Here is a 27,794-nt window from a genome sequence, read left to right as displayed (position 1 = left end):
TGAGATGTGGGCTCTTGTGGGTATGGGTCTTTTGTAGAATTTTTTTTGGAGCCAAGAGGTGGGCTATTGGGTTCCTTCGAGGTTTAGGGATTGGTTGGGTAATAAAATTGTGCTGCTAAGACAACCCCACACATCCAAACATGACATGAGTGAGTGATTGTGTCAACTGTTGCTTTATTTTTACATCATTTAGGAGAATCGAGGGACTTTGAAGGTCTATGTTTGTTGCATGCAAGCTGGTTTAACTTGATTGGCACAAAGCTGCAACTTGGGAAAACTTGAAGGTGGGCACGAGAGAGGTTTCAGACGGCAAGAAGTAAAGGCTTCATGATCTTGTGTACCGCACAAGATGCATTCTAAAGAAGCATATACATTGATATTCCTCCCTTGATCGTTTGTTTAAGTTATGGGCAAGAAGTAGAGGTTTCATGATCTTGTGTACCGCACAAGATGCATCTTAAAGAAGCGTATAAATTAATATTCTTCCCTTGATGGTTTGTTTAAGTTATGGGCAATGCTAATGGTAGTTGCTTCCTCTTGAATGGAGAATATGATACACATGACATCATCTCATATTTTTGCTTTGTTTGCCTCCCAACTAATATACATGTGCGAGCTTGAATCCATGCTCTGTACATTTTTTGGGTTGGGTAACATAGAAACAATAATTATTGGGGAAGCTTTGAGTGGGTTGGTAACCAAATTTTCCTACTTCCCATGTAGTATTCTTGTTTGCATAGGATATCCTTGAGCATCCACTTGTTCACTTATTGCCTTGAGGGGTAATGATGGCCCTTCGATGCAATAATAATGTTGTTATACCTTGTTTTCGGCTTATAAACTAGCTCTATCATCAAGGGCACTTACATGAGTTTCAACAACCCACACACGCCCGCGTGGCTAGCTCATCAAGCTTTCATCTGTGGGGTGGTGGGTTCAAATCCAAGGCTATAGTCCGTGGCGTTGTCTTTTTCAAGGCCGTTCGATAGCTTCGAGATTTCTTTGTCACAAGCTCCGCCGTCGATCTTTTCTAAGGCCGTTCTTTTGCCTCGAGATTTCCGTGCAACAAGCTAGGTCGCGGATCCCACCACTTGGGCCTCATTAAGACCCCTTGTTAGAGAGGGAGAGAGAGAGGGGGGGGGGGGGGGGGGGGGGGGGGGGGGGGGGGGGGGGGCGGACCAAAAAACACACACACACACACAAAAAAAAAACAAAAACAAAATACCACACTCTGCAATTAACTGTGTCACAGTGGCGATGACTGCAAGAGTGTTCAGGGCCTCGCAGAGCTTGGGAGAGCTCTCCAAAGACTTTTACGGCCACTGGAAAGATGGCAGGTGGGTCCGTGCTGCTATCAGCGCTCGTTATCGAAATCGACTGCGCAAGGAAACCGTTCTTTCTGGGGAGGGAGTAGGGAAGAGAGAGAGAGAGAGAGAGAGAGAGAGAGAGAGAGAGGGGGGTCATTCATTAATTTGTGTATTGCTGACAGAGAGTGGTCATATGATAAACCGAGGAAGGAAATGAAACCCAAAATGATGGGACACAAATGTGATCGCTTTGCAGCTGAGAATTGCAACATTCCCTTGCATGTTTAACTTTGCGGTTGCTGACATAGCTCATATTTTCTTTTTGCAGGCGTGCAAGGACAGAGGAGCTCATGAAAAAGATGCCACAAATGCTCTTTGATCTTAAAGTAAGTTTTAAATTGTTTGACATCCTTTCTGAAGGGGTATTATGAGCTCAAAGTGTGCATTGCAGAAATTTTCCATAGAGTTTGAATGTTGCCAATGAAAGATATCCAGATGTTTAGATATTTCTGTGGAATTAATTATGTGTGTGTGTGTGGGAGCACATATTGATCTGGTTCTACAGCGACTATTGGGCACTGGCAAAACTAAGTGGGATGTTGTGATATGTAGTCAAACACTATACATGATGGAGCTGATGATTATATTGGCTTGTGTGGATGACTACTTTGAGTCTATAACTTGCATGGGGAATCTGGGCATTTCCAAGATTCATTTGGGTCTACGGCTATGAGATTGTACCAAAGCATAGCTTGGTGGAGGAGGTAGAAGGGCCCAGGGAAGAACTCTATGAATAGAGAAGTGAACCACAGGAAAAGCAAGAGGTGAAGGCATTGGAGTCCAACACACTTGTCTCGTAGAGGAGGAGCTGCATGGAAAAGATTGCATTGAGTAGTGGCAGAGACTTGGGAACGGGAAGGAGAAGACCCTCGGAGCATGAGTGGATGTTGTCTTTTAGGACATTGGGACATAGAAACCTGGGGGAAAGACTTTTGACATCCACAAAAAGGATGCTGCAATGTCTCTTCCTAATAACCTTCGAAAGCCTCGTATGCTTGATTTAGTATTTATAAACAATTGTGATGCTAGGTAGGATAGTATACAAGACTTGAGCCACATGTCCAAACTCATGATTAGGTACATGCTAATCCTAGCAACTAGCCTCCGAGAAAACTCCATACTTCTTAAGCTAATATCGTCAAGGAGACTGAGTGGATATAAAAACAAACACCAGCACTATGGGAGTGTTGGTCCTCATGCCACAAAGCACCAATGCAAGTTGCATCCCCGTCCCTAGACCTCCGTTCCCCATTCCCTTGTTTCTACTGTGGTAGAGTGTACTTGCAGCAATGTGATGTGGCCTTTGGGCACTACGTGTGCCACAAGATACCACTGCTTCCACGCGCTCATTACCTGTAAGACCGCCCTCAATGCCACCATCCTCTGAGCACGCCTTGCCACCAGATATGCAGCCGCATGCTCAGGTCGCCGCCCTCTCTGAGCCAGAAGGCCACCCTACACAACATTGTGCACGAGCAGAGCAACGCATGGCCGCCTTGAAGAGGGGAGGTTGGTTATTGCCAAGAGCAGCCTTGAACAGGCCACCCATTATGGGTGAGCACAATGATGAACAACGACAATAGGCAGACAATTAAAGCGTCCAGTCTAATGCTCGGCCTATGTGCACAAAGACAATGAGCTAGGCTTGCGCTATCGCAATGTACTCCCAACACGTTGACATTCCATGTGCTTGTCAATGTAGATTGTGAAGAAAACCATTATGAAGAGAGCCAAAAACTAAACCTCCTTGCTTGGTTAGATGTGGCTTGCAAAATTACACTCCCATGATATGAAAAAAATGGTTCAACCATCAACCCACACGGAGCAAGAGGCAGCTCTAAGACACACCCTCATGGTTTAATGACGATAATGGGAAGCCAATAAGATACATCAAACAACCATGTGACAACTGCTAGCATCAACCTCCACACACGAGAATTCATGCGCAAAAAAGAGAAAGTAACGTACCATAGATCCTGTTACCACGTGGTAGTGATGTCACAAATTTGCTTTACCTGGACAAGAACCGTTCGTGAATGGTCAAGGGAGTAATGAACATGCTATGCGTTAGACCTTTCCATTACCTACTTCATATCCTGGCTGTTTCGGATGTGGTTCAGTGTTTCAAGCCATGGCTGGACGTTCCACAGTTTTGCAAGGTTATATGCCAGGGAATGTGTTTGGGACAATGCAATGAGGCATGGCTAACCTTATGTATGGGAACTCCAACCAGGTTTTCAGGGTGCCTATGGTCAATTTCGAATGCTTGGAACATAGTTTGGTATGGCTAATTTTTCATAGCCATATACCCAAAATGCAGATTGATAGGTAAAACAAGCGATGCGAGTGTTGGAATGGCCAAATCTGAAGCACCACTTTTACAGGCACATGTTTGTGACAATTTGACTCCTTTGAGTCAACCTAAAGATTACAAGGAAGGCGGGCAGACAGTGAAGTTTGAAACTTTCAGGGAAACCGAGGATCAATTGAAGGCTTTGACCTTCATACGACAATTTGATGCAGCTTATGCTTAAGGAAACTTCACGGAGTCTTCAAAGATACACAAGGCTACCACTTTTTTGAAAGGAAATGCACTTTAGTGGTGGACCTTATTGTTGAACCTGGGTCAAGCACCTAGAACATGGGTCTAGTTTAAACAACTTTTTACACGTGGGTGGCCTACAAACACTTTTGAAGTGGATGTGATGATAGCATGGCACGATTTAAATGCGGCAAACTGTGCGAATCTTGAAGAGTACAATAAGCATTTCTAGGCCTTCACTCCTGCTGGTGAAACTTTCAGCCAACGGCCGTTTCACACTCGCCATGCAATGTCTGGGCATTTGTGATTTTAACAAGAGGGTCTCAAAAATTAAATAAAAATCCAGGGAAAGAAACCAACAAATATCTATAGTGGTTGTCACAATCTTGTGACATACCCCCCTCTTAAAATCACAAATGTCTTCGACTGCATGCCATATATACATGCCATAGATGATTTAGTGTGGTAAGCACCCTTTTATCATCGCATGTATCCGCAAGAAAGACTTTCAAACATGTGTACAAATGACTTAATGAGACCTTCATACTTCATTCAAACAATGTACGCTGCTATTGCACTGAATCCTTATGTACATATCAAGTGCTAGCTCTATCATCACCCCTCTTTTGAGCACGTGTCAAGCCCTTTGACCTTTGCTCTATTAAAGTGATCTGAGCTGGAGAATACATGGGTTGTAAACCAAAAGCTTCAAGGTAAAGTTGCAATACATTTGATGACTCTTATCAATTCACTTTTTTCCATCCACTTTGCATCCATAGGTGGATAGTTTTTGAACTTCACCAAATAACTGTCTTGCAACTTTTCCCTTAACTTTTCTGCAACTTTTCCCTTAACTTTTCTTTCTATTTGCTTGTCCTCCAAAAGATTCGGCTCAATCTTTAGCCTTCTCTGCATTTTCTGACCCTTGGGGAAGCTTCAGAAGTCGCTTTTTCACTTGGGGTCCCATCGGACTGGTCCCCATAAGTTGGTAGGACTTCTTTTTCTGTTACTTGTTCTTCTTAGGGTTTAGGCCCCTCGGCCGGCATCTGCAAGTTGGCTCCATTCTTCAGGGCTTTGACACGTGAGCAGTTTGTGACAACCCGTTCCACCTTCGCGGAATCTAGCTTGATGCCTTCTGCAGAAATGATATAACCCAGATAAGTAACTTCAGTGAGAAAAAACTCAGATTTCTTAGCTGCAATATATAGCTGACACTCATCCAAACGGGTTAAAACCCTTTCTACATCCTTTTAATGTTGTTTCCACGATGCAGAAAAAATGAGAATATCATCAAGAAAGATGAACACACACGCCCACCATATTGCCAAAACGGCCTACGATGAGACGGTTAAATGTACCCACGGCACCTGTCAATCCAAAAGGCATGACCACATACTCCCATTGCCCTCGCTCTGTGCGAAAAGCGGTCTTGTAGATGTCGCCTTTGAATACCCTTACTTGATGGTATCCACTTTTGAGATCGACCTTACTGAAAATCTTTGCCCCATTGAGCCTATCAAGGATATACCCAATGCGAGGCATTGGAAACTTGTTCTTGATGGTCAATGTGTTCAATGCCTTGTAATCAGCACACAAACGAGACGAACCATCCTTCTTGCGGACAAATAAGCTAGGAGCAGCAAAAAAACTTATACTAGGACGTATGAATCCTCTGGCCACTAACTCCGTGAGTTGCCGCTCTAACTCTTCTTCCTGAGTCTTGTTCAAACGGTGGGGAGCCTTACTAATTGGTTGTGCCCCCTCCATGAGTTCTATGGTCCTTCGGCCGCTCGGGAGGGAGACTGGCTGGAAGATCATCCTGCAAAAGGAGGTGCTTATACTTGGTAATCAAAGCTGAATACTTGTTTGGAGCTTGAATGCTCTGGGTAACTGGAGAGGCATAGATGAATGCCACTTGTGCTCCTCTTTGTAATTCACGCTTCGCCTGCACGAGTCATTTCAATGAGATGTAAAGAATGCAGACCCTCCTCACCATGAATGATCATGGGAGAGTCACTTTTAGCATTTATAGTGAGAGTATTGTCTGCCCAATCAATGAGAGGGTTATGCTCACCAAACCATCTAATGCCCAAAATCATATCACATCCTGACTTCTGAGAGAGGAGACACGACAAATTTTCTGCGGAAGGAAGCTTGTTGAACACCGAATAACACATCAAGACACTCTTGTGTAATGAGAGAGTCCATACCAGGAGCAAAGCCCGATACCTCGAGAGGAGTTGTCTGGCTAACCTCTAGGCCGGCTCTCTCTACAAGAGAGTTACCAATTACATCATACATACTGCTCATACATACTGCTGGAATCAATGACAAAACGCTGACCCTTCACATGACCATAACTTTTAAAGAGAGACTCATCAATGTGTGCCAGAAACATGTGGAGACTCAGATTGGTTCATTAAAGTGCTTGTGGTAGCTGTCGGTGCTTTGGGTTCTTTAGGTGGTGCTGTCTTAGGACAAGCCTTCTTAATGTGACCCTTGACGTGACGTTGATAACAACGACCTTCCTTAGCATAAATAACTTGTTCTTCTGCCGTTATGTATCCTCCTATAATTCCTTGTGCGGCTTTTTCATCCGGGGTTAGCTTAGGTTTAGCAGGTGTTTTAGCTTTACCCTTAGATTCATTTTGAGAGTTCTTTTCCGAAGGATTAGAGAAAGATTGGCTAGAAGAGTTACCGTTCTTACCATTCTGTGGGTTCTGAGGAGTCTGAGAGGTATTGTGAGAAGACTTGTTCTCCTTAGGCTTTCCTTTGTTGTGCTTCATCTCTTGTGCGAGAGCAATCGCTACCACCTTGTTGAGATCTATTGGATTGAGTGCTTTGACATCAAACTTGATATACTTGTCCAATCCATAAAGGAATGCCTCTTTGCGCTCATCATCCTATTTGCGTAATTGGGTGCCGAGCTGCAAAACACGATTAGAGAAAGACATAACTGGCGTACCATTTTGCTTGAGACTGTGCCAATCGTCTTTCAACTGCGCTAGGTACTGAGGAGGCATAAACCGCGCCTTGAGCTTGTCTTGGGAAGTCTGCCCAATTGAAGGAAAGGCCATCACCGGCAAGATACATGGCTGCCGTCAAACCTTGCTATTTCGTGTTTTCTTAGTTGTCGCAAAGTAAGCATTAAATTGATGCAACCAAGAATAAATAACATTAGCATCCATCTTACCGTCATACTTACTGAACATCAACTTCTCAGTGATTGGACCCTCTTGAAATCGCAAACTTCCTCGATTGTATACCATTAATACATGCCACTGATGATCTTGTGTTGTTATCACTCTTTTATCATCGCATGTATTCGCAAGAAAGGTCGTAACACATAGATACAAATGACTTAATGAGACCTTCGTACTTTTGTCATTTCCATCTATTACACTGAATTCATATGTACATATGATGTGCTAGCTCTATCATTACCCCTCCTTCGCTAAAATTGGGTTGGGGCATAAGTAGGTTGTAACCCAAAGGCTTCAAGGTAAAGCTGCAATACATTTGGTGACTCTGACAGTTCATACTCTTGCATGCACTTTCCATCCATAGGTGGATAGTTCTTGAACTTCACCACATAGCATCTTGCAACCTGTCCCTTAACTTTTACCTGTGCAAGAGGCTCTTGCCTTTGCAAACAAGCATAATTCCGCAACATTGTAGCATACTATCCACGACCAAGTAAGCTCAAATTTCAAGATGATTTACCAATGCGTCATAGAATCCAAGCAATCGCCTCAGAGAATTAGCGAGCAGCGTGTCACCTGGTAGACCCACATCACTCCTGCAGGAGATCTAGTGGCCAATCTACCACCATGAGACCTCTCCCTATCTCATCTTGGTTCATACTTGCAAATCCTAAAAACGCAGCAATTTGACCACTTTTTGGCAAGGCGAACGTGCTGAATTTCCTGTCTGTCCTTCGAAGAGGAACCCTCTTCCATAATGCCCTTCCCTTTGTCGGCCATAGTGTAATCCCGCGTTCTTGTACTCTGTGTCTTTACCCAAAACAGCCGAGGCTCATTTCTTGAGGAAAAAGTGATTGATGTCCCGGCAATGGAACCTTGAAACCCGCATGTGGGGTGGTAGGCTTTGGCTTTCACCCCAAATTCTTTACTTTAGACACACACACAGAGAAAGAGAGTACTTTGCAAAGGGAACCTGCGACGGGAATCAACACTTAAATACACACACGGCTCGGAAGCTAGAATGCTCCGAGCAAACGTCGACAACCTGTAGGCCCCAAAATTGGCGCCCCTTTCGGTATTTCTTTATACTTTGAGAGGGTAAATTACAAAGTAGAGTCCTGGGAATCCTTCACCTGTATCAAGCTAGATACCATCTGTTTTTGCCAAATTTCGGTAGCATAACAGTCCCAACCTTGTGCGAAACTTTCCCAACTAGAACTCAATTCCATTGGCATATACCCTCTGATTCCTGCCCAAAAACAGTAAATTCAGCATGCTGTATTTACTGGTTTTTGCCCTGTTTTCAGCCCCAAACAGTCCCCTAACTGTCCTCTGCCAGTGGGGCACGATTTCCAAGAGTTCTGGCGTCCGTGTGGCTGATAAACAGTCAATTTACAGCGCATACACAATGCTGAAAACGCACCTGTATGGTGAGGTTATGACCCTCGCTTTGGAGCAGTTAGCTACCCCTGTTCCTACAAGGAGGCTCTTGCCTCAGCACAAAAGCATGAACCCACACATCTGTACATCAGTCAAATGAAGAGCCCTCTTGTGGGGCATCACATAACTGCACGTAGAGGAGAGAGAGAACAATGTGTAGCGTGACTCCTATCACCACACTGTACATGAGAGGGAAAGAAAGCACTCCATAGCTTTTAACCTGTGATGACAGGTTCTCAATGAAGCGTCTCCCCAGCATAAATCAAGCGCCCCCTCTTCTGCCTTTGACCTGTAATGCATCTGTGAACAAATAGATGCAAAAGGAGAAGATTTCCATGGCTGCCAACACCTGCGTATCACTGAAAATGCAGCAAAATAGCCCTGCAAACACGCATTTGACGTCTTCCAATGTTGAAAATGAGCTTCTTGGTCCTAGGTAAAGTTATGGGAAGCTCAAAAATAGAGAGAAATGGCTGAAAATCAGTGTTATCAGCCTCCAAAACTGCTCCAAAAAGTTAGTTACGAGTTCTGTTCTTCCAAACTTGGTAAATTGACCAAAAAGTGCCACTTGGCACTCATACATGCAATTTCCCCGCATTGGGCTTCCTGCTTAAAAATCTCTCAACTGGTGCATCAGTTGACTTTGCAGCATAGTAATAAAATGTTCCCCTTGTCATTCTGAAGCTAATGACGCGAATAGATTTCGTGGCCCAAAATAGCAGTTCCCTAAATTTTAGGAGATGCTTCCGTTGGGCTCCCATTGGTCATGTGACCATCTATCCTCATTGGGACCGCATCCAAAAGTGCAAAGTGGCCCAATTGTCGGATACTTTCTGTTGGTAGTCCCACCTTGACTGTATGCCTTTATTGAGTTCACTTTCTAGTATCCACCAACTTGCTGAGTGCGACGGAGGGACCTACATGATCTTGCACTGAGCCTAGACATCCTCTTACTATAGGAATTCGAGTGCCGACCAACTTCCCGTCTGCGGGTGAAACTACCGTTCACATTGGCCATACAATGTCCGACCATTTGCAACTTCAAAAAGAGGGTCTCAAAAATAAAACAAAAATCATTGGAAAGAAACCAACAACTAAGGTTAGCAGTTGCCACGTCCTCGTGACAGTGCCCTCTAGAGAAAGCTATGTCAAAGTGCTGGATGAAGGCCAAAGCCCTCCGAGCATCTTGGAATTCAGAAAAGGATTCAAATTTTACCTTTTGTCTACCTTCTTTAAATACTTTTTTTTCTCTTGCTCGTCTTTGAGGAAGTCATATTGGTTGGCTCTGTAGAAGTGCTTCTTCTTTGCATAGAAGATATGGTCATCCGAGTTCGAACTGTCAGAGGATGACTCCTCCATAGAGCTATCAGAAATTGGGCGGAATCTGAGTTTCTTTGCCTTTTTCTTGCCCTTTCCGAAGCTTTGCTTTTTGCTTCGCTTTTTGCCCTTTCTGTCCTCCTCGCTCGAGTCAGAAGAGCTAGAAGAACTGTTAAAAGAAGAGGAAGAAGAAGAACTGGGTAGTCCTTCAAAGCATACACGCTTCTTCTGCTTTCTTGCAGATGTAAAAGAAGATTGAAGGCCCAAATAACCAGGGTAGTCAGTCCCCTTCTTGCGCTTTTTCAATTGCTTTTTGGATTGATTCCTCGTTTCCAAAAGCTGACTGATCTGAGTCTGAACCACCTCTTGAAGTTCTTGTTCAGTAAACATCCTCGGAGAAGGAGGTTTCTTGATTGCCGGTTTGATTGGTGATTTGATGGCTTTCTGCCATTGAGTGCATACTTGAGCGATGGATTGCTGAGACAAAAATTAAACTGAGGGTCTTTCGCAAATTTAATCATCTTCTTTGTGCACTTGTGAACCTGCTGTTGATGCTGCATCTCTTGAAGTTCATATTGAGTAGGCCGAGGTGGCCTGTACTCTTCCTTCGTTAATTCGTTTAAAATCACCTGCGTGGTCTCCTCCCGCCTCAACGGATGCAGAAGAAGTCGACTGATTCTTTCCGGAATCCATAAGTGTCGCGAGATAAGGGATCAGATTTCTTGGTAGAAGAGAAATCGACCATGCTCTGATACCACTGTAACAAACTTGGACACTCAAGTCAAGATTCTACCGCGACACAGTAGAGATTCACTTCAAATTAGTTTACAGATCACAAGAGATTCGACACGGCCCGACGTAGTTCCATGCCAAGAGATATTGGCCCCAAAAACTGGCGCCCCTTTCGGTATTTCTTTTTATATTAATCTAAGAGCAAAGTACAACTGAGCCTGCGGGTGCTCGTTCTCAGACTGTGCGTCAAGATGCTCTGCAGAGTGAGCCCGTAGGGTCCTTATAAAGAGTTACAAGGGTTGCTAAAAGTAGAGCCCCAAAAGCTTTTAAAAATAGAAAGCAATTGTCCCAAAAATCAACTGATCAAAAATCTGCCAACAAAAGCTGTCAGCGTAATTTGCAAAAAATCCGTACCCTATGTGAAACCGGCCCGTGGGGCGGTAGACGTTAGCTTTCACCCGATTCTTTAACACTTGACTATATGACGCAAAGCAATGACTTAAAAGGAACCTGTAACTGAGACTGGAATTACAGTTCAAAACAAAAACACGCCAGGAAGCTAGAATGCTCCCAAGCAGACAACGACACCTGTAGGCCCCAAAGGTTGGCGCCCCTTTCGGTATTTCTTTATTCTTTTACAGAGGGAATAAAAACCTGTGATTTCCTACAAGCTGCCCCGCATAATCCGGGCTGAATTGCACCTGTTCTGGCCCGATTTTGGCAGCGTAACTATACTAGGACGCTTCACAGTCAGTATCCCCACACAATAGATGACTTTCCCAACGCATACGGACACTTTGCAAAACCTGGCGAGAATCTGCAGCACGCTGAATTCTCTGTTTTCTGCCCCGAAAATGCGCCAAATCACCTCTACAGCAGTCCCCTCGCGTCCCCGAACCTCCTAGGGGTATTAGGGACCGTTTAGAGCCGAAACCCTAAACCTGCAAAAATACACAGCAGGCTGTAATTCCCTGTTTTGGGCTCCATTTCGCGTGCCGGTCGCATCCGTAGCAAGTCCTCGAGCTCCCGCACTTGTATGGCTACTTGCCCTTTGAATCGGACGAGATTTCTCATGTGAAACCTCTCCGAATTCACCTGTACCTGCGGGGGATTAGCAACTAGTTAATCCAGTACCTAGGCAAGAGGCTCTTGCCTCGGCAATCGTGCATGAACCCACATAACTATACATTGGTCAAATGAAAAGCCCATTAGAGGGGCATAACATACTGCTCATAGGGGAGAGAGAGAGCAGTGCGTAGCGTGCAGGGTATCACTCTTGTCACCGCACTGTACATAAGAGGGAAAGGAAGCATTTCATAGCTCTTAACCTGTGACAGAGAGCTTGCAAATGAGCCTCCCAACTATAAATTCAGCGCCACTTCTTCTTGCATGAGGAAAGTGGACAGAAATGTGCCACTTGGCGCGTTTACAAGCCATTTCCCGTTTCGGGGTTGCCGCCTAAAAATCTCCGGACCGGTTGCCCAGTTGACTTCGCGGCAAAGTAATAAAATGTTCCCCTTGTCATACCGGAGGTAATGACGCGAACACATTTTTAGGTCGAAAGTAGCAGTTCCCTAAATTTTAGGAGATGCTTCCATGGCACTCACACTGGTCGTCTGACCATCAATCACCATTGGAACCACATCGGAAAATGCAATGTCGGCCAGTTATCAGGTGATTTACACTCGTAGCCCCACCGTGGCTAACCTTAGTCCATTTGCCCAACTTCAGTGCTCACTAGCCGTCCGGCCTAGACTCTCACTGTTGCCTCACACCATGCAACTCGGGCATTGGCATTTCCAGAGGGGTGCTTTAAAACAAGTCAAATAAAATTCCCCCAAAAAGAAATCAACAAGTAAAGTTGCCACAGACTCGTGACATACCCCCCTCTTGAAATCGCGAACGTCCTCGTTTGCATGAATATCAATCCATTAGTGTGTACAACACTTCGTGGACACTGTATCACGGTTGTCAACCTTTTCGTGTGGACACACTTGGTTAACATGGTACGAGACATACATGCTCAAGTTAACACTCTTGTGTATTCAACACTTGTTAACTCATGTATGGCCTACCTGTGAGACTGTTTCATTGACATAGTGGATAGCTTTCACACTGTGCCACTGACTTTAATAGAGTCCATAACTTTTAGTACACTTCGAATCCTTTCAAGCATAATAAACCAGCAGTTTAAAAATGCGTCAACATGTACTCATTAGAAGCAATTGGTGTACTCTTGACAACTGACAAGACATACTTCTATAGCACTGAACAGACTTTTGGACAAAACTTTTATTCCCCAAGGGCAATTGCCAAGCAGGGTACACTACTATTGCACTAAATCCATAGATACATGAGAAGTGCTAGCTCCTGGATCACCCCTCTCTAGCGCGGGTCTCTTTCCTTTTGACCTTTTCTCTTCTTGAGTTGGAGAATATGTAGGTGGTAAACCAAAGGCTTCAAGGTATAGCTGCAATACATTTGGTGACTCTAACAGTTCACTCTCTTCCATCCACTTTGCATCCATAGGTGGATAGTTCTTGAACTTCACCAAATATCACCTTATAACCTTGCTTTTGACTTTTCTTTCCTTGTGTGCCATGATCTGTTCTGGGACCAAAATTTCATCAAGTTCCTCAACTTTTGGCTGCTCTTCAACTGGCATATCCTCTGGCACATCACCAATAAATGGTCTGAGAAGACTCACGTGAAAAGCGCAACAATACCCAATCACCAAGTGAAAACAACAATTCACAACGGTGGAGATCAACAACTTTCTTTTGCTTTGCCTGTGTCCTTTCAAAGGCATGCTTTATCTTTTGGTACATTTCATCCATTTTTTGTACATATTGATCTGCCTGAAAAATCTTTTCCTTGGTATGCAAAATGGGAGGAACTTTCACATGACCTTCGACAATTTCAAAAGGTGCTTTGCTTGTTGAAGAATGCACTGTGTTATTGTACGCATATTCAACCAACGGCAAATACTGCTCCCACTTCGCCTTGTGCTCAGACACATAGCAATTAAGCAGATCCAAGACAATAGAATTTGCCTCTATTGACTGCCCATCTGTCTGTGGATGAAACGATGATGAGAACTTAAGCGTAGTGCCCATATTCTCAAATATTTCTCTCCAGAATAGACTTGTCATCCGTGGGTCACGGTCACTGACAATCGACTGTGGCATACCATGGTACTTAAAGATATTGTACATAAAGAGACGTGCTTTTGATCTGGTTTTATCTTCTTCCTAACAGGAATGAAATGAGCTTGCTTGCTCAATCTGCAAATAATGGTCCAGATTCCATCATTCCCTGCTTGTGTTCTTGGAAGATCAAAGATAAAATCCATTGCCATGCTTTCCCATGGTTTATCTGGAATCGGCAATGGTTGTAAGAGCCCTGGTGCCTTTTGCCTGTCAAACTTGACCTTTTGTCAAATCACGCATGCTCGCACAAAGGCATCCACATCTCTCCTCAAGGTAGGCCAATAAAAGAATGTCTCAACCGCTTTCATTGTAGCATCTATACCACGATGCCTTGCATACGGTGGGACATGACTCTCTACCATGACCTTATGTCGCAATGGCCTAGTGACACAGAGTCTGCCATGCATCATCATAAAACCGTCTCTGAGGAGGTAGTGCTCATGATGTTGTCCTTCCTGTAACTGTTCGAAGATCCTTGCAAAATCTTCGTCACTTGCATATTGTTCCTTCATGTCATCAAGCTCATGATGATAAGGAATTGACACAACTGAAATTTGTGGCTTTCTTGATAGCGCATCAGCCACAACATTCTTCTTGCCTTCCACATGCACAATCTGGAAGTGAAACATGGAGAGAATGTTTGCCCATCGCATATGCTTTTCCGATAGCTTTGATTGTGTCAGAAAGTATCGCAAGGTTTGATGATCCGTTTGGACAACAAAATCAGCACCTAGCAGATAGTGTTTCCAACTTAAGAGCGCATGAATCACAACCAGTAACTCTTTTTCATAGACCTGCATGGTCTGATGATCCGTTTGGACAACAAAATCAGCACCTAGCAGATAGTGTTTCCAACTTAAGAGCGTATGAATCACAATCAGTAAATCTTTTTCATAGACCTGCATGGTCGTCTCTAGCCCTTGCAAGATTCTGCTCTCATAGGCTACTACCTTGCCATCTTGCATTAGCACTGCATCACTGCTACTGCCACAAGCGTCACACTGAACCACAAATGACTTCCTGAGATCTTGCAAAACAATGACTGGATCTGAAGTCATCTTTTCCTTTAAGAGATTAAAAGCTGAAATCTCTTTCTGGGTCCATCTGAAAGTGACCTCTTTCTTTTGCAAAGCATGTAAAGGTGAAGCACTCTCTGCAAAGTTGCAAATGAATCTTCTGTAGTAAGAACATAGCCCTAAGAAGCTATGGACATCGTGCACAGTCCTTAAAGTTGGCCATGTCTTGATTGCTTCCACCTTCGCAGGATCCATTCGGACACCATCCTTTGACACAATGTGTCCGAGGAAGTGGATCTCTTCCAAGAAGAACTCGCTTTTCTTGCCATTGATGAGCGATCTGTTCCTGCGCAACTCTTCGAACACAATGGTCAGGTGATGCCTATGCTCCTCTTCAATCTTCGAGTAGACTATCATGTCATCAAAGAATGTGCCAACAAAGTTTTGATATGGACGGAAGATCCTATCCATCATCCTATTGAACGTAGCAGGAGCATTCGTAAGACCAAATGGCATCACTAAGAACTCATAGAGACCAACTGTCGTTCTAAACGCAGTCTTGTGGACATCCTCATGCCTAATTCGAATCTGATGGTACCCACTTTTAAGGTCGATCCTGCTGAAAATCGCCGCACCCTCTAGGTGGCCAAGAATATCATCAATCCTTGGAATAGGAAACCTATTGTTGATGGTATTCTTATTCAACGCACGGTAGTCAATACACATGCGCCACGAGCCATCCTTTTTCTGTACTAAGAGCACTGGAGAGCAGTAGGGTGACGAGCTAGGCTGAATCAGCCCTTTCTCTAAGAGCTCCTCCACTTGGCTCATAATCTCTTTCCGCTGCGCCTCACTAACCCTATACGGTGGCCTATTTGGTGGGCTACAACCTGGCACCAAATCAATCGCATGATCCTTGGGCCTCTCCGGCGGTAGTTGAGACGGTAATGAATAAGAAAAATAGCCATTAAACTTTTTGCAAAAATGCTAACCTGTCCTTATCTAACACATATAAATTTGAATGGCAACTATCTGAAACATCACATGCAAAAACCAAGTACGCAGAAAGATGATTCTTTATTACAGAAGTGATAGTAGAAGCAGATACAATAGGGACTGACTCTCCTTTTAGCTTTACATCCAAGATGCGAGTTTTGCCCCTATGCTGTACAATGATCTTTTTGTTGTAGGCATCCAAGACTCCATGCACTCAGAACATCCACGGGATCCCCAACAATACATCACATCCTTCCAGTGGCATGATGTAGAACTCTTTTGTGTCCACATACGACTGAATATGCAGACGCAGCTTTCCAATGATGAGAGTAACGCACTCTGAGTGGCCAGGACATGCCAATCCTGCCTCTGTGGTATACCCCATCTCTTCAGCTCTGATGCCCAGCTTCATAGCTAATTCTGGCGTGATAAAGTTCGCTTTGGCACCTGGATCAAAGAAGATAAGTGCCATTTGGTTTCTAACTTTACCCCACGCTCTGCATAACTCACTGGCATCTGTACTAGGCCTGTTGCCCAACATGTCTGACACTAAACTTGCAGAGGGCATAGGCTTCTTTCCTTTCCTGTCCTCTTTGTCATCTGAGTCAGCTGGCCTTTTCTTTTGTGGACAATTGATTGCAAAATGACCAGTCTGCTCGTATATAAAGCACTTGTTTACAGCCATCAAGACGTTCTTTTCCTGGGGCGTCTTACGCATAAAAGGCTTCCTTTTCTGCTTCGTTGCCTGCGCTCTAGAAGTCTCGGCTGAACCTTTGCCTTTATTGAACCTAGCTGGCCCCTAGGACGCTTCAAGAGCCGCTCTCGTAAAGGGCTGCTTTGCTGAATTTTTCTTTTGCTGCCCTCCTTTCTCGTTGCTCGGAAACCCACTGTCAAGACCAGTGTTAGCAACTTCCATAAGCTGAGTGAGGGTAGCCACTCTGTTCTTGGTACAGTAATCGCGAAGCCCTTTAGGCAGCCCACAACAGTACTTCTCAATCTGCTCTGTCAATGGCACAAATCTATAGGTCATTGAGAGTAACGCTTTACAAAACCTCCTATTGTACTCCAGCAAGTTCTTGCATGTAGCTGAAGTAAGATGGTGTCAATCTGTAATGACGTCGGCTTCAAATTCATCTGATAGCCAAGCAAATGCAAACATTTGCTTGAAGTAAACCCAAGTGGCGGGTGCCTGTCCTTGCATTAACAATGTCGTCCACCATGTGAGCGCATTGTTCTTTAAGAAAGTGGCAGCTTTCTTACTTTAGAGGCTTCTGTAAAATTCCCTCCTGCATAAGCTGTATCAAACTGCTGGAGGAAAGTAAGAGCCTTTGCTTTATCCTCGAACCACTAAAGGTGTTGGACTTCACAGCTGCACCTCCTCTTTGTATGGTTTTGGCTTCTCTATTGGCCCCAAATTGTCATAGGGAAGCGTGTGCAGCATGGGCACTATAGTAGGGACCATCTGCGCCCCTTGGTCATTGAGATTCTGGATCAAAGGGGCCATATCTGGCTGCTGTCCAGAAAAACCAGCCATGCCAAAATTGACCTGTGGCACCCCAAACTGGCCCTAATTGCTCTGAAAGCCTTGCTGCATGCCAATGTTACCATACATGGGGTTAGGCGTCATGCCATGCATACCTCCAGGCATGTACTGCTGGTTTCCAGGCGCATAACCAGCCATACTTTGGAACACAGATCCACCCCCGAAATACCCAGGATGTACCGTGGGTGGTGGAAAAACATGACGCATTGCTTGGAGACTGGTTCCCTGTCCATTCAATGCAACATTTTGACCCTGAAAGGTGGCGGGCTGAACTGGCAAAACGTGTGGAGTAGGGATCCTCGCCACCTGTTCGTGGACATGAGGGACCTGTCTAGGAGCCTGACGTGACTCCGCAACATGTGAATGCTCCTATCCTGCTCAGTCGCATGGGGAACCTGGGCTTGAGCCTCAACGGGCTCTGTACGCTGAGGGCATTCCCTTGCCTGCTCTGACTTTAATGGTGCTTGCAGATAATCCATAAACCTGGGATTCTGCACCAATTGAGTGAAGACATTCATAGTAGCAACTAACCGTGTCTTGAACGCATCCTCTTCAAAGTGCTCAGTCATGAACCCTTGAACCTGTTCTTGCTAAGCATTCACACGAACAAAAGGCGTAGACAGTGGCGGTCGTGAACTCTCGCCAACTTCATGCTGTAAAGGAATAGCCTGTCTACCCTGGGAAGAGGAACCCTCTTCTCTAGCATTGTCTGTCCTTTCAGCCATAGTGTAATTCCAAGTTCCTGTGCTTTGTGTCTTCGCCGCAAACCAACCAAGGTTCACTTCTTAAGGAAAAAGTGATCTTGTCCCGGTGACGGAACCATGAAACCGGCCCGTGGGGCGGTAGACGTTAGCTTTCACCCGATTCTTTAACACTTGACTATACGACGCAAAGCAATGGCTTAATAGGAACCTGGAACTGAGACTGGAATTACAGTTCAAAACAAAAACACGGCGAGGAAGCTAGAATGCTCCCAAGCAGACAGCGACACCTGTAGGCCCCAAAGGTTGGCGCCCCTTTCGGTATTTCTTTATTCTTTTACAGAGGGAATAAAAACCTGTAATTTCCTACAAGCTGCCCCGCATAATCTGGGCTGAATTGCACCTGTTCTGGCCCGATTTCGACAGCATAACTGTACTAGGACGCTTCACAGTCAGTATTCCCACTCAATAGATGACTTTCCCGACGCATACGGACACTTTGCAAAACCTGGCGAGAATCTGCAGCAAGCTGAATTCTCTGTTTTCTGCCCCGAAAATACGCCACATCACCTCTACAGCGGTCCCCTCGCGTCTCCGAACCTCCTGGGGGTATTAGGGACTGTTTAGGGCCGAAACCCTAAACCTGCAAAAATACACAGCAGGCTGTAATTCCCTGTTTTGGGCTCCGTTTCGCGTGCTGATTGCATCCGTAGCAAGTCCTCGAGCTCCCGCACCTATAGGGCTACTTGCCCTTTGAATCGGACGAGATTTCTCACGTGAAACCTCTCCGAATCCACCTGTACCTGCGGGGGATTAGCAACTAGCTAATCCAGTACCTGTGCAAGAGGCTCTTGCCTCGGCAATCGCGCATGAACCCACATAACTATACATTGGTCAAATGAAAAGCCCACTAGAGGGGCATAACATACTGCTCATAGGGGAGAGAGAGCAGCGCGGAGCGTGCAGGGCATCACTCCTGGCACCGCATTGTACATAAGAGGGAAAGGAAGCATTCCATAGCTCTTAACCTGTGACAGAGAGCTTGCAAATGAGCCTCCCAGCTATAAATTCAGCGCCACTTCTTCTTGCATGAGGAAAGTGGACAGAAATGTGCCACTTGGCGCGTTTACAGGCCATTTCCCGTTTCGGGGTTGCCGCCGAAAAATCTCCGGACCGGTTGCCCAGTTGACTTCGCGGCAGAGTAATAAAATGTTCCCCTTGTCATACCGGAGGTAATGACGCGAACACATTTTTAGGTCCAAAATAGCAGTTACCTAAATTTTAGGAGATGCTTCCATGGCACTCACACTGGTCGTCTGACCGTCAATCACCACTGAAACCACATTGGAAAATGCAATGTCGGCTAGCTATCAGGTGATTTACACTCATAGCCCCACCGTGGCTAACCTTAGTCCATTTGCCCAACTTCAGTGCTCACTGGCCGTCCGGCCTAGACTCTCACTGTCCGCCTCACACCATGCAACTCGGGCATTGGCATTTCCAGAGGGGTGCTTTAAAACAAGTCAAATGCCACAGACTCGTGACACTATGTCAGCGCAAAAAGGGGGAATCTGTACGTTGCTGCCATGTCAGCACAGTCAGTGCGTATTGCGGAAATCCGTACCGCCACATCAGCATGTTGGCGCATTTTTCGAGCGTCCGTACTGACTGCCACGTCAGCAGGTGTGTGTGTGTGTCCGGGTGGCTATGCCACGTCACCAGTTTGTGACAGAAGATACGACACAAGATGGGTTTCCAAACCCCCCTACGACTCTCTTTATGGCTAGAGAGGTATTTACTTTGTATTGCACAAAGGTCTGGTACAATGCTTTTGAATGCTATGATGCAAATGAGGCGATTGTGCTGCGGTTCTGCAATGCGAGAATGAGGCCGAAAACGTTGGCTGAATCTGGAGCAATTCATGAGGGTACGGCCGGGATCTACTGCGTAAGGTTAAGGGCTGTAAAACGCCGGGTGCTGAAAACACTGGCTGAAACGCTGAGAAAACGCTAGGGGCTGCCTGTGCACTAGTTGCCTGTGCTCTCCCTTGTCTTTTGCCTCTCCATAGCGCCTCCTGGTGTCCTTTTATATGTGCTACAGCCTGGGTCGAGTAGTCCTCCCCTTCAGCCCATGGTTTGCTTATTTATTTATTAAGTGATAAAGTCACTTGTAGGTTATTAGAGGTGGTTCACATGCTATGGGGAAACTGACTTCATGTGGTGGCTAATGCTCATGCTGGGTAGTGGGTATTGATGCCAATGATGTGGGTTGTGCAATTAGAGGGTATGCAACTACTCTTAAGTTCCTGGACATGCACAGCCCGCGAACAGGCTCACAAAGGTGCCAGAACACTGCCTAGGTTGTCCTAAACCCTAGAACTAGGAGTTAGCTTGTCCACATGCACATAGGGTTAGATCTGCACGTGACATCCCCTCCCTTTTCAAGGTGAGATATTGGCACCGAGCTGCATGGCTTCCTTGTAGTCTGCCAACAACTCCGGGTAGTCTGTGAAAAATGATTCATCCACCCACACTGCCTCGTGGGTTCCTCGATCTTTGAACTTCAAAAGGTATTGTCTTGCTTGCTTCTTCGATCCATGGCGAAACCAATGCAAAAGCATCTGTTTCGGTTTCATGACCTGTGCTTCATCAATGATCTCTGGTTCTTCTTCTTCTGAAATGTCCCTTGGTGGGTTACCTGAAACAACTTTAACGAAGAAACATGGAAAACGTTGTGCATGGACCATGAGTTAGGCAACTGTGATTTCATTGAAACCTCATTTATTTTTTTAATGAATGGAAAAGAATTGTATATACGAAAAGACAACTTCGGACACTTCTTTCCTACTTGCTTAAGACGCTGTTTCATGATCCTAAGACATACCCAATCCCCTTCCTTGATAGTAACATCCTGACGATGCTTGTTAGCCTGACGAGAATAAGACTCCTGAGCCTTGCTTAGCCGAAGCTTCACTTTCTTAGTAATCTCATCCAAAGAATGGCTCTCAGCATTGGCATCATGCAACTGACTGACGGATCGAGTCAACAAGGTCTGAAACAGACGGCCAAATGCTGCCTCATACGAAGTTCTACCAATGGCACTGGAATATGAGTCACTCAAAATTGCTTGCACTAAAGGGAGATAGTGCTCTTAATGAGACTGCTGATCATGCACATAAGACTTCAAAACATCAAAAGCCAACTTATTGTAGATCTCAGTTTGACCATCAGACTGTGGGCGAAATGCGGATGAAAAGTTCAAGTTAGTGCCAAAATTTTCAAAAAGTGTTTTCCAAAAATTAGACGTGAACTTAACATCTCTATCTGACACAATCGACTTTGGCAAACCACAAAGGGGATACCAATGCTTAATGAACAGGCGTGCTACATCTTGTGTTGTCACTGTGGCCTTGCAAGGAATCGATATGCAAAACTTGTTGAAACGATCAACAATTGTGAGACGTTGACTGTTCCTTGAATGCAAACTACGGGGAAGATTAGTCACAAAATCCATGGAAATGTCCTAAAATGGCCCTCTGGGGATAGGCAGCGGTAGCAAGAGGCCTTGTTGCTTACCTCGAGGAGCTTTGACTTTTTGACAAATGGAGCACTGTGTGACATACTTTAAACATATCTTTGCGCATTTTAGAACAAAAAAAGAATCTTTCTACCTTTTCTAACGTGGTATTCATGCCTATGTGCTCACCTGTGAGTGCATCATGTGCATCGTGCAATATGGCTTGCCTAAGTGGAGGCAGCACACACAGACGGTGTCGAAAATACAAGAGACCCTCACGAATGAGATAGTTGCTACGCCCTTGGGAAGCAAGAGCCTGCAACCATTGCTTACCAAACTCGGAATCTGTATACTTGTTCTTTTGAAGTGTACAATGCTCAAATGAGCTGGGAAATTTCCTAAATTTGTAGAAAAATTCCCTTGCACTCAATTTTCATGTTGAACATCACGTTTCCACTTGTCATGACCTCTAAACATACCATTGACAGCCATGGACGCCAGTTGCTATTTTTGGATGGTCTTCACCCTCAGTTTTGTGCAGTATCACCTATCTTTTGTAACTCTGTATCATTGGTGGTTTTTCCCTTGTGGTTTGTTGTAATTGCTATAGTTCAGGGAATTTTTCACTACCAATTCCATGTTCAATGTGTCGCCTACGGGTTGACTTAATGCCTATGACCTTTTGTAATTTGTTTACGTAATACAGAGGGTCAAGCCCTCCATTTCTTGCCAGAGAGAGAGAGAGAGAGAGAGAGAGAGAGAGAGAGAGAGAGAGGGGGGGGGGGGGGGGTGGGGGGGGTTTCAGTAGGTGAGTGTAGGGATCGGGTCTTTGCGGTTGGCTGACAACTCCTTTTCTGCTCCAGTGGAGCGCTTTTATTGTCATCTTGTGGTCTCCTTCTGCAGTTTTTGGAGATGTCAGATGTTTCTTCTCTCTCATCCCTCCTACCTATCATTCCATAGCGTTTGCTTTCAGATGGTACCAATTGGCGGGCGTTTGCCCAACATTATGCTACTGCCATTGCTGCTGTTCCTTTCTCCACATCACCGCCGGTGGCTTCTGGTACACAGTTGTAGAGGGCCTATCTTCTAGAGACCGCTGTCATCCTCTCTCCACTTAGCTTGCGAGGGCACCTTTTTACTCTTTTTAGGAGAGGGTTTTCCCCTGGTTTCTCAGTTTTTACTTCTAGTTTGCCCATGTGGCTAGTTGTGACTAGTTTTTCAGTTGTCACCTTCGGGCTTGCTTTGAACCAGCTTTTGTACTTGCCCTCAGAATCGACATCATTTGGGCATTCTGAGGTGAGGGATTTCTATAGAAGTCAGCCTCTTTTTTTTTTTTTTTTTTTTTTTTTCGAGAGAGAGAGAGCTTGGTTTTATTGAACTCATGTAGAGTTGTCTTTGTCAGGTGCCAAGCTGGAAAGGTAAATTTTCAGGGTGGGGTGGTCTAGGTTGTGGACAGCGAAGTTCTTGGTCTTCTTCACTCTCACAACACTGGTGTAGCTCGCTTTTTGCTCGGTCGTTGGCAACATTGAAAGGGAGAAACGACCGAAAGAAAAGAGATTTGGCTCGAAGAGAGTTCCAACTTCTCAGAAGGAAAACAAAGTTGCTGAAGGCCACCTTGTCCCCCGAGGAGAGGCTGCAATGGAGATTACGAAAGGTTGGTGCATAACAATTTTCTCGGTGAACCTCTCTCACACATTAAAAGTGCTCTCTCTCTCTCTCTCTCTCTCTTCTCACTCACACACACACACACACACACACACACACACACACACACACACATTTCAGCAATCAAGTGTGTGCCCTATTACACACATTAAGCTTATAACAGTACACATACTTTCCTTTGCATAAGTATCATGGGCATTGTGTTCATAAAGCTTTTTTTTTTGGTAAATGCTTATAGACTAAAAGGCAACAAAGTCAGCTAGATGTGTTATGTTGAATGTGTGGTAATTGAACAAGGGGCCAAAATGGAAACTGAGCATGCATTTGTTTTGCTGAAGTGTGGTTCAAAGCTTCACTTGTGAAGGTCCAACCAAAGGGCCTATATGTTTTTGCACGTTCAATGCTTTTATTTATTGTAGGGCAAGTTTAACATCTTTAAGGGGGGTTCAAAGCTTCCCTTTCAAGAGTCTTATCTTATCAAAGCAGGCTGACCATATCAAAGCAATATGGCAAACTGGCAATGCTTGTGGCTGAGCTTTTGCTACATGCTTTCAGATCTCCATTTAAAAAAATGTATCAAACGTGTTTTGAAAGCTAGAAAGCAAATGTCAGCTGGTTGGTGTAAGTCTATGTATATTTGTATTCTTTCCTTCTTTGGGAGATCACGCTTTTGAGTGCATGCTTCAATATAATGAGATATGTTGCATGTCAAAAGGAAAGGACAACAGTGTAGGTGGAGGGTGTACTTGTAGAATGGTCGGTCTTAGGGAGCTATTTAGTATGTACATTCAGTGGTAAGATGATTTGTGAAAAGCCGATACTGCAATAAGGGACATCCATGAGCGTGAGGGTGGCTCTTGTGATCTGAAAGGCAATCTTTGTTATTATGATGCATAACATGAGACAGTGTTGGAACCTGTGTTAGTTGCATTTGTTCTCTCAAACACACAAATTCTGTTTCCAAAAAATAATTCTAAAAGTTTAAACAGAACTCTTCTAAGCAGTTTTGTCAGTTTACTGTGTTTGTGTGATAAAGTGATAATTTATGTTTTATGAAAAGAGTCACCTTTCTCTGGTCTTTTGTGCATACTATTTTCCACCAGTCTCTGTCACTCAATCTATTATGTTGGAATGCTTTTAGGTAACTTTTGCTTGATTGCAGGCAAACAGGAAACGAGCTGTCTTGTTGCAGCGTCTCAAGAAGTATGAGCTAGAGGAGGATCCGGAGCCTGTGCATGACCCAGAGCTTATCACTGTGGAACAACATCAAGCGCTAAAAAAAATAGGCTACAAAAACAGGAATTATGTGCCTGTTGGGAGGCGAGGAGTCTATGGTGGTGTTGTTCTGAACATGCATATGCATTGGAAATTTCATGAGACTGTACAAATCGATTGCCATATCTTTAAGAGAGAAGATGTCAGGACTGTTGCAAAGCAGCTGGCCATATTGAGTGGAGGAATAGTCATTGACATACATCAGGCAACAAATATCATCATGTATCGAGGCAGAAATTACAGACAACCAAAGAAACAAATGACCCCTCCGAACACACTCACAAAAAGAAAGGTCTGTGTGATTGCTTTCTTTTAATAGTGGTGTTTTTCTTCATGATAGAAATTTCACTTGAATGTGATAACCGATTGCAATATCATTGAGTTGCTTTAGGGATCATCTGCCCTGCCCTATCAGTCCGTTTCCCAGGGTTCTTTTAAAGAGGGAGTTAATGTGAATTCATTTTGCCTGGAGACCAAAAGTTTTCAGGGTATTAAGCTCTGCGTGAATTTAGGGAGACTACTCTTGCCATAGAACAGTATTTGGTTGCTTATTGAGTAGGAATTCTTTTAGACAGATTTCTTACAGGTGTTAGACTCCATTGACATTTGTGAAGCAATTCAAGTTGTGTGGTCGGTTGATGACTAGACTTGATGGACTTTTAAAGGTGGAATATGCAAACACATGTGCAGATTGCGGGTGCATGTATGTATCAACACACACACACACACACACACACACACCTTTCATGTGTCTGGGTGCATGTGAATGTCTTCACGTTTGTATATGTCCAGATCCTTATTGCTGTGCACTTTTTGCAAAGGCCAGCATCTTGTGACTGTTGGAACTTTTATGTCATTTGAATAACCGCGTGTGCGAGAGAGAAAAAGGACGATATTAACGTCATGTAAAGGCTGAAGTTGACCTATAGGACAGATCAGATACAACCATTTCAATATATTCCTTTTTGGGTAGGCCCAAGATGGCACCAAATTTATTAAAAAACTTAAAAGACACACGGCTTCTAGCTGGAGTGACTCACATTCGTAGAAACTATCACAATCGTCAAACATTGAGAGAATCCAGTGCGAACCACAAACTCACATCCATAAATGGAATGTTTCCAATGCTTCAATGCATGAATGATAGAGAGAAATTCTATAATTGACGATAACTTTTTTCAACCCTATTTAGTTTATGAGAGAGAAATGCAATTGGGTGATAATTCAGTTGTAACATTGGGCAAATGGCAATATTACTCATATTTGTTCAAACCTCAAAGAGCTTGTCCCAAGAGGCAAGAACGAGGCATGGTGCCTCTGTGACTGCTACCTTGAGCTCTTCAAAAGTACCCTTGGTAGCCTCGATCAAAACTATGCGCTGACGGTGAGTCTTGACGCATTTCAACATGTCCAAATGGTGTGGCAATACGTGCAAAGTTTTGAATATGCAAACTATATGCTTGGCATCCAAACGGGTTTAAGTTTTCTGAATGTCAATAGCATGTTGATCTTAATTAGTTGAAAAAATGAGAACTTCGTAAACAAGCACTTACCAACCAAGTCTACAAAAATACTCCTCCTTAGATTAAACCGATCGAGTGCCCTAGTAAGAAGAAATGGCATAACAATAAACTTGTAGTGTCTACGCTCAGTTCTAAAGGCAGTCTTATAGATGTCCCTCTTTGTGATCCTTACCGGGTGGTAGCCGCTCTTTAGGTTGATCTTTGAAAATATCTTTGCTCCATTGAGACGCTCCAAGATGGACTCAATGTGAGGCATAGGAAACATATTCGTAACTTTCATCTTATTAAGGGCTTTGTAATCTACACATAACATGGATGAACCATCCTTTTCACAAACAAAAAGAATAGGAGCAACAAAAGGACTTACATTGGGATGTATAACCCCCCTATCCAACAACTCACCTAGTTTGCGCTTTAGCTCCTCTTTATTAGCCTTGTTCAATCGATATGGAAATTTACGTCAAAGGTTGTGCTTCATCCACGAGGTCTATGACACGATCCTTGGATCGCTCAAGAGGAAGTGTAGGAGGAAGATCATCTTGGAGAAACAAGCACTCAAACTTAGCAAACAACTCAATCCGGTGGTAGCTACTCTTCAAGTCGAGTTTCGAAAATACCTTCGTCTCATTGAGGCACTCTAGAATGCAGTCGATTCCAAGCATAGGAAATCGGTGCTTGACTGTTTTCTTATTGAGTGCCTTGTAATCCACATATAACCCCAACAAGTCATTTCTTTTTTGAACAAACAAAATAGGAGCAACAAAAGACTTACAGTGGGACAAATAAACCCCCTATCCAACAACTCACCTTGTTGCTCCTCTTCATTAGCTTTGTGCAAATGATATGGAAACTTATTTAGAGGTCGTGCCGCATCCACAAGGTCTTGCTTGATCTTTGGCCTAGCTGCCCATAAAACGCACTCACATGACACGTGGCAGTACTGTATGGAATCCCGCGATTTGCGTTGCTGAAGCCACGTGGCAGGTGTATGGATTTTCGCGTTTGGGGACTGGCTACTGATGTGGCAGTTTTTATGTGAGCTTTTGAGAACAGTTGCTTTTGGGTTAGAGTGCTTTTTAAACTGATGCTTTTGGGGCTCTGCTTTTGGGCCTCCCTTGTAAGTTTAAAAGAGCCCTTGGGCCTCTCACTCTACAGAGCATTTGGACACAGAGTCTGAGAGCAGAGGACCCTCAGGAGTTGTACTTTTGCTGTGAGCAATAATAAAGAAATACTGAAAGGGACACCAATCTTTGGGGCAAGTGCTTCTAGGCGCTCTCTCCAGAAGGGATCGGATTCTTCTTCTACGGAAGATCCGATCCCTTCTGCAACATACACAGGTTCTCGAGGAGAATCTGACAGAGCAGTCAAGATTTATTTTGTCAAAGAATCTTCGTGTCCCTGCCCTGGACTTATTAGCCACTCCCACTCTTAGTCCATCGCACATTAGGCGCGCTCCCGTCTTCATCGCTCTACCTTAAGGGGCATAAGCCATAAAGAACCTAAGAGTACACATGGGTTCTTGCGAAGAATCTGACAGAGATAACACCTCTTAGTGGGAAGGCGAAGAAAACCTAGCATGGGAGACGAAAAGAATGACAAATTTTCGGTGGGAATGTTTGCCAGAGCGGAGTACAAACGTCAACTGCAGGTTGATACGTCTGCAGTTGACACGTGTGTGAAAAGATTAATGAAGTACTCCCAGAACCCGAAATATGTGAACACCTGAAGAATTACCGATGGATGGGATTC

At 44.4% G+C, this 27,794-nt stretch overlaps 1 protein-coding gene across 2 annotated transcripts in view; it reads left to right on the top strand.

Moving 5' to 3' along the window:
• The first annotated feature begins 1,175 nt into the window (after positions 1-1,175).
• LOC147438797 (uncharacterized) overlaps positions 1,176-27,794 on the top strand; it is a 51,118-nt gene continuing 24,499 nt past the window's right edge. Inside the window, exons 1-5 of one of the 2 annotated variants that reach the window (XM_086484769.1) lie at positions 1,218-1,337; positions 1,490-1,548; positions 1,636-1,693; positions 22,985-23,236; positions 24,410-24,814. In XM_086484769.1, the coding sequence (XP_086340895.1) occupies positions 1,547-1,548; positions 1,636-1,693; positions 22,985-23,236; positions 24,410-24,814 (717 nt within the window). In that variant the 5' untranslated portion in view covers positions 1,218-1,337; positions 1,490-1,546. Of the gene's footprint in view, positions 1,338-1,489; positions 1,549-1,635; positions 1,694-22,984; positions 23,237-24,409; positions 24,815-27,794 lie in introns of both variants that reach the window. The other variant, XM_086484768.1, reaches the window with a different exon arrangement.

This window comes from Adiantum capillus-veneris, chromosome 16 (assembly GCF_014529385.1).
Source record: "Adiantum capillus-veneris isolate H3 chromosome 16, ASM1452938v2, whole genome shotgun sequence".
Classification (NCBI taxonomy): domain Eukaryota; kingdom Viridiplantae; phylum Streptophyta; class Polypodiopsida; order Polypodiales; family Pteridaceae; genus Adiantum; species Adiantum capillus-veneris.
Note: the sequence above shows the minus strand (reverse complement) of the source record. Positions and strands in the feature narration are given on the sequence as shown.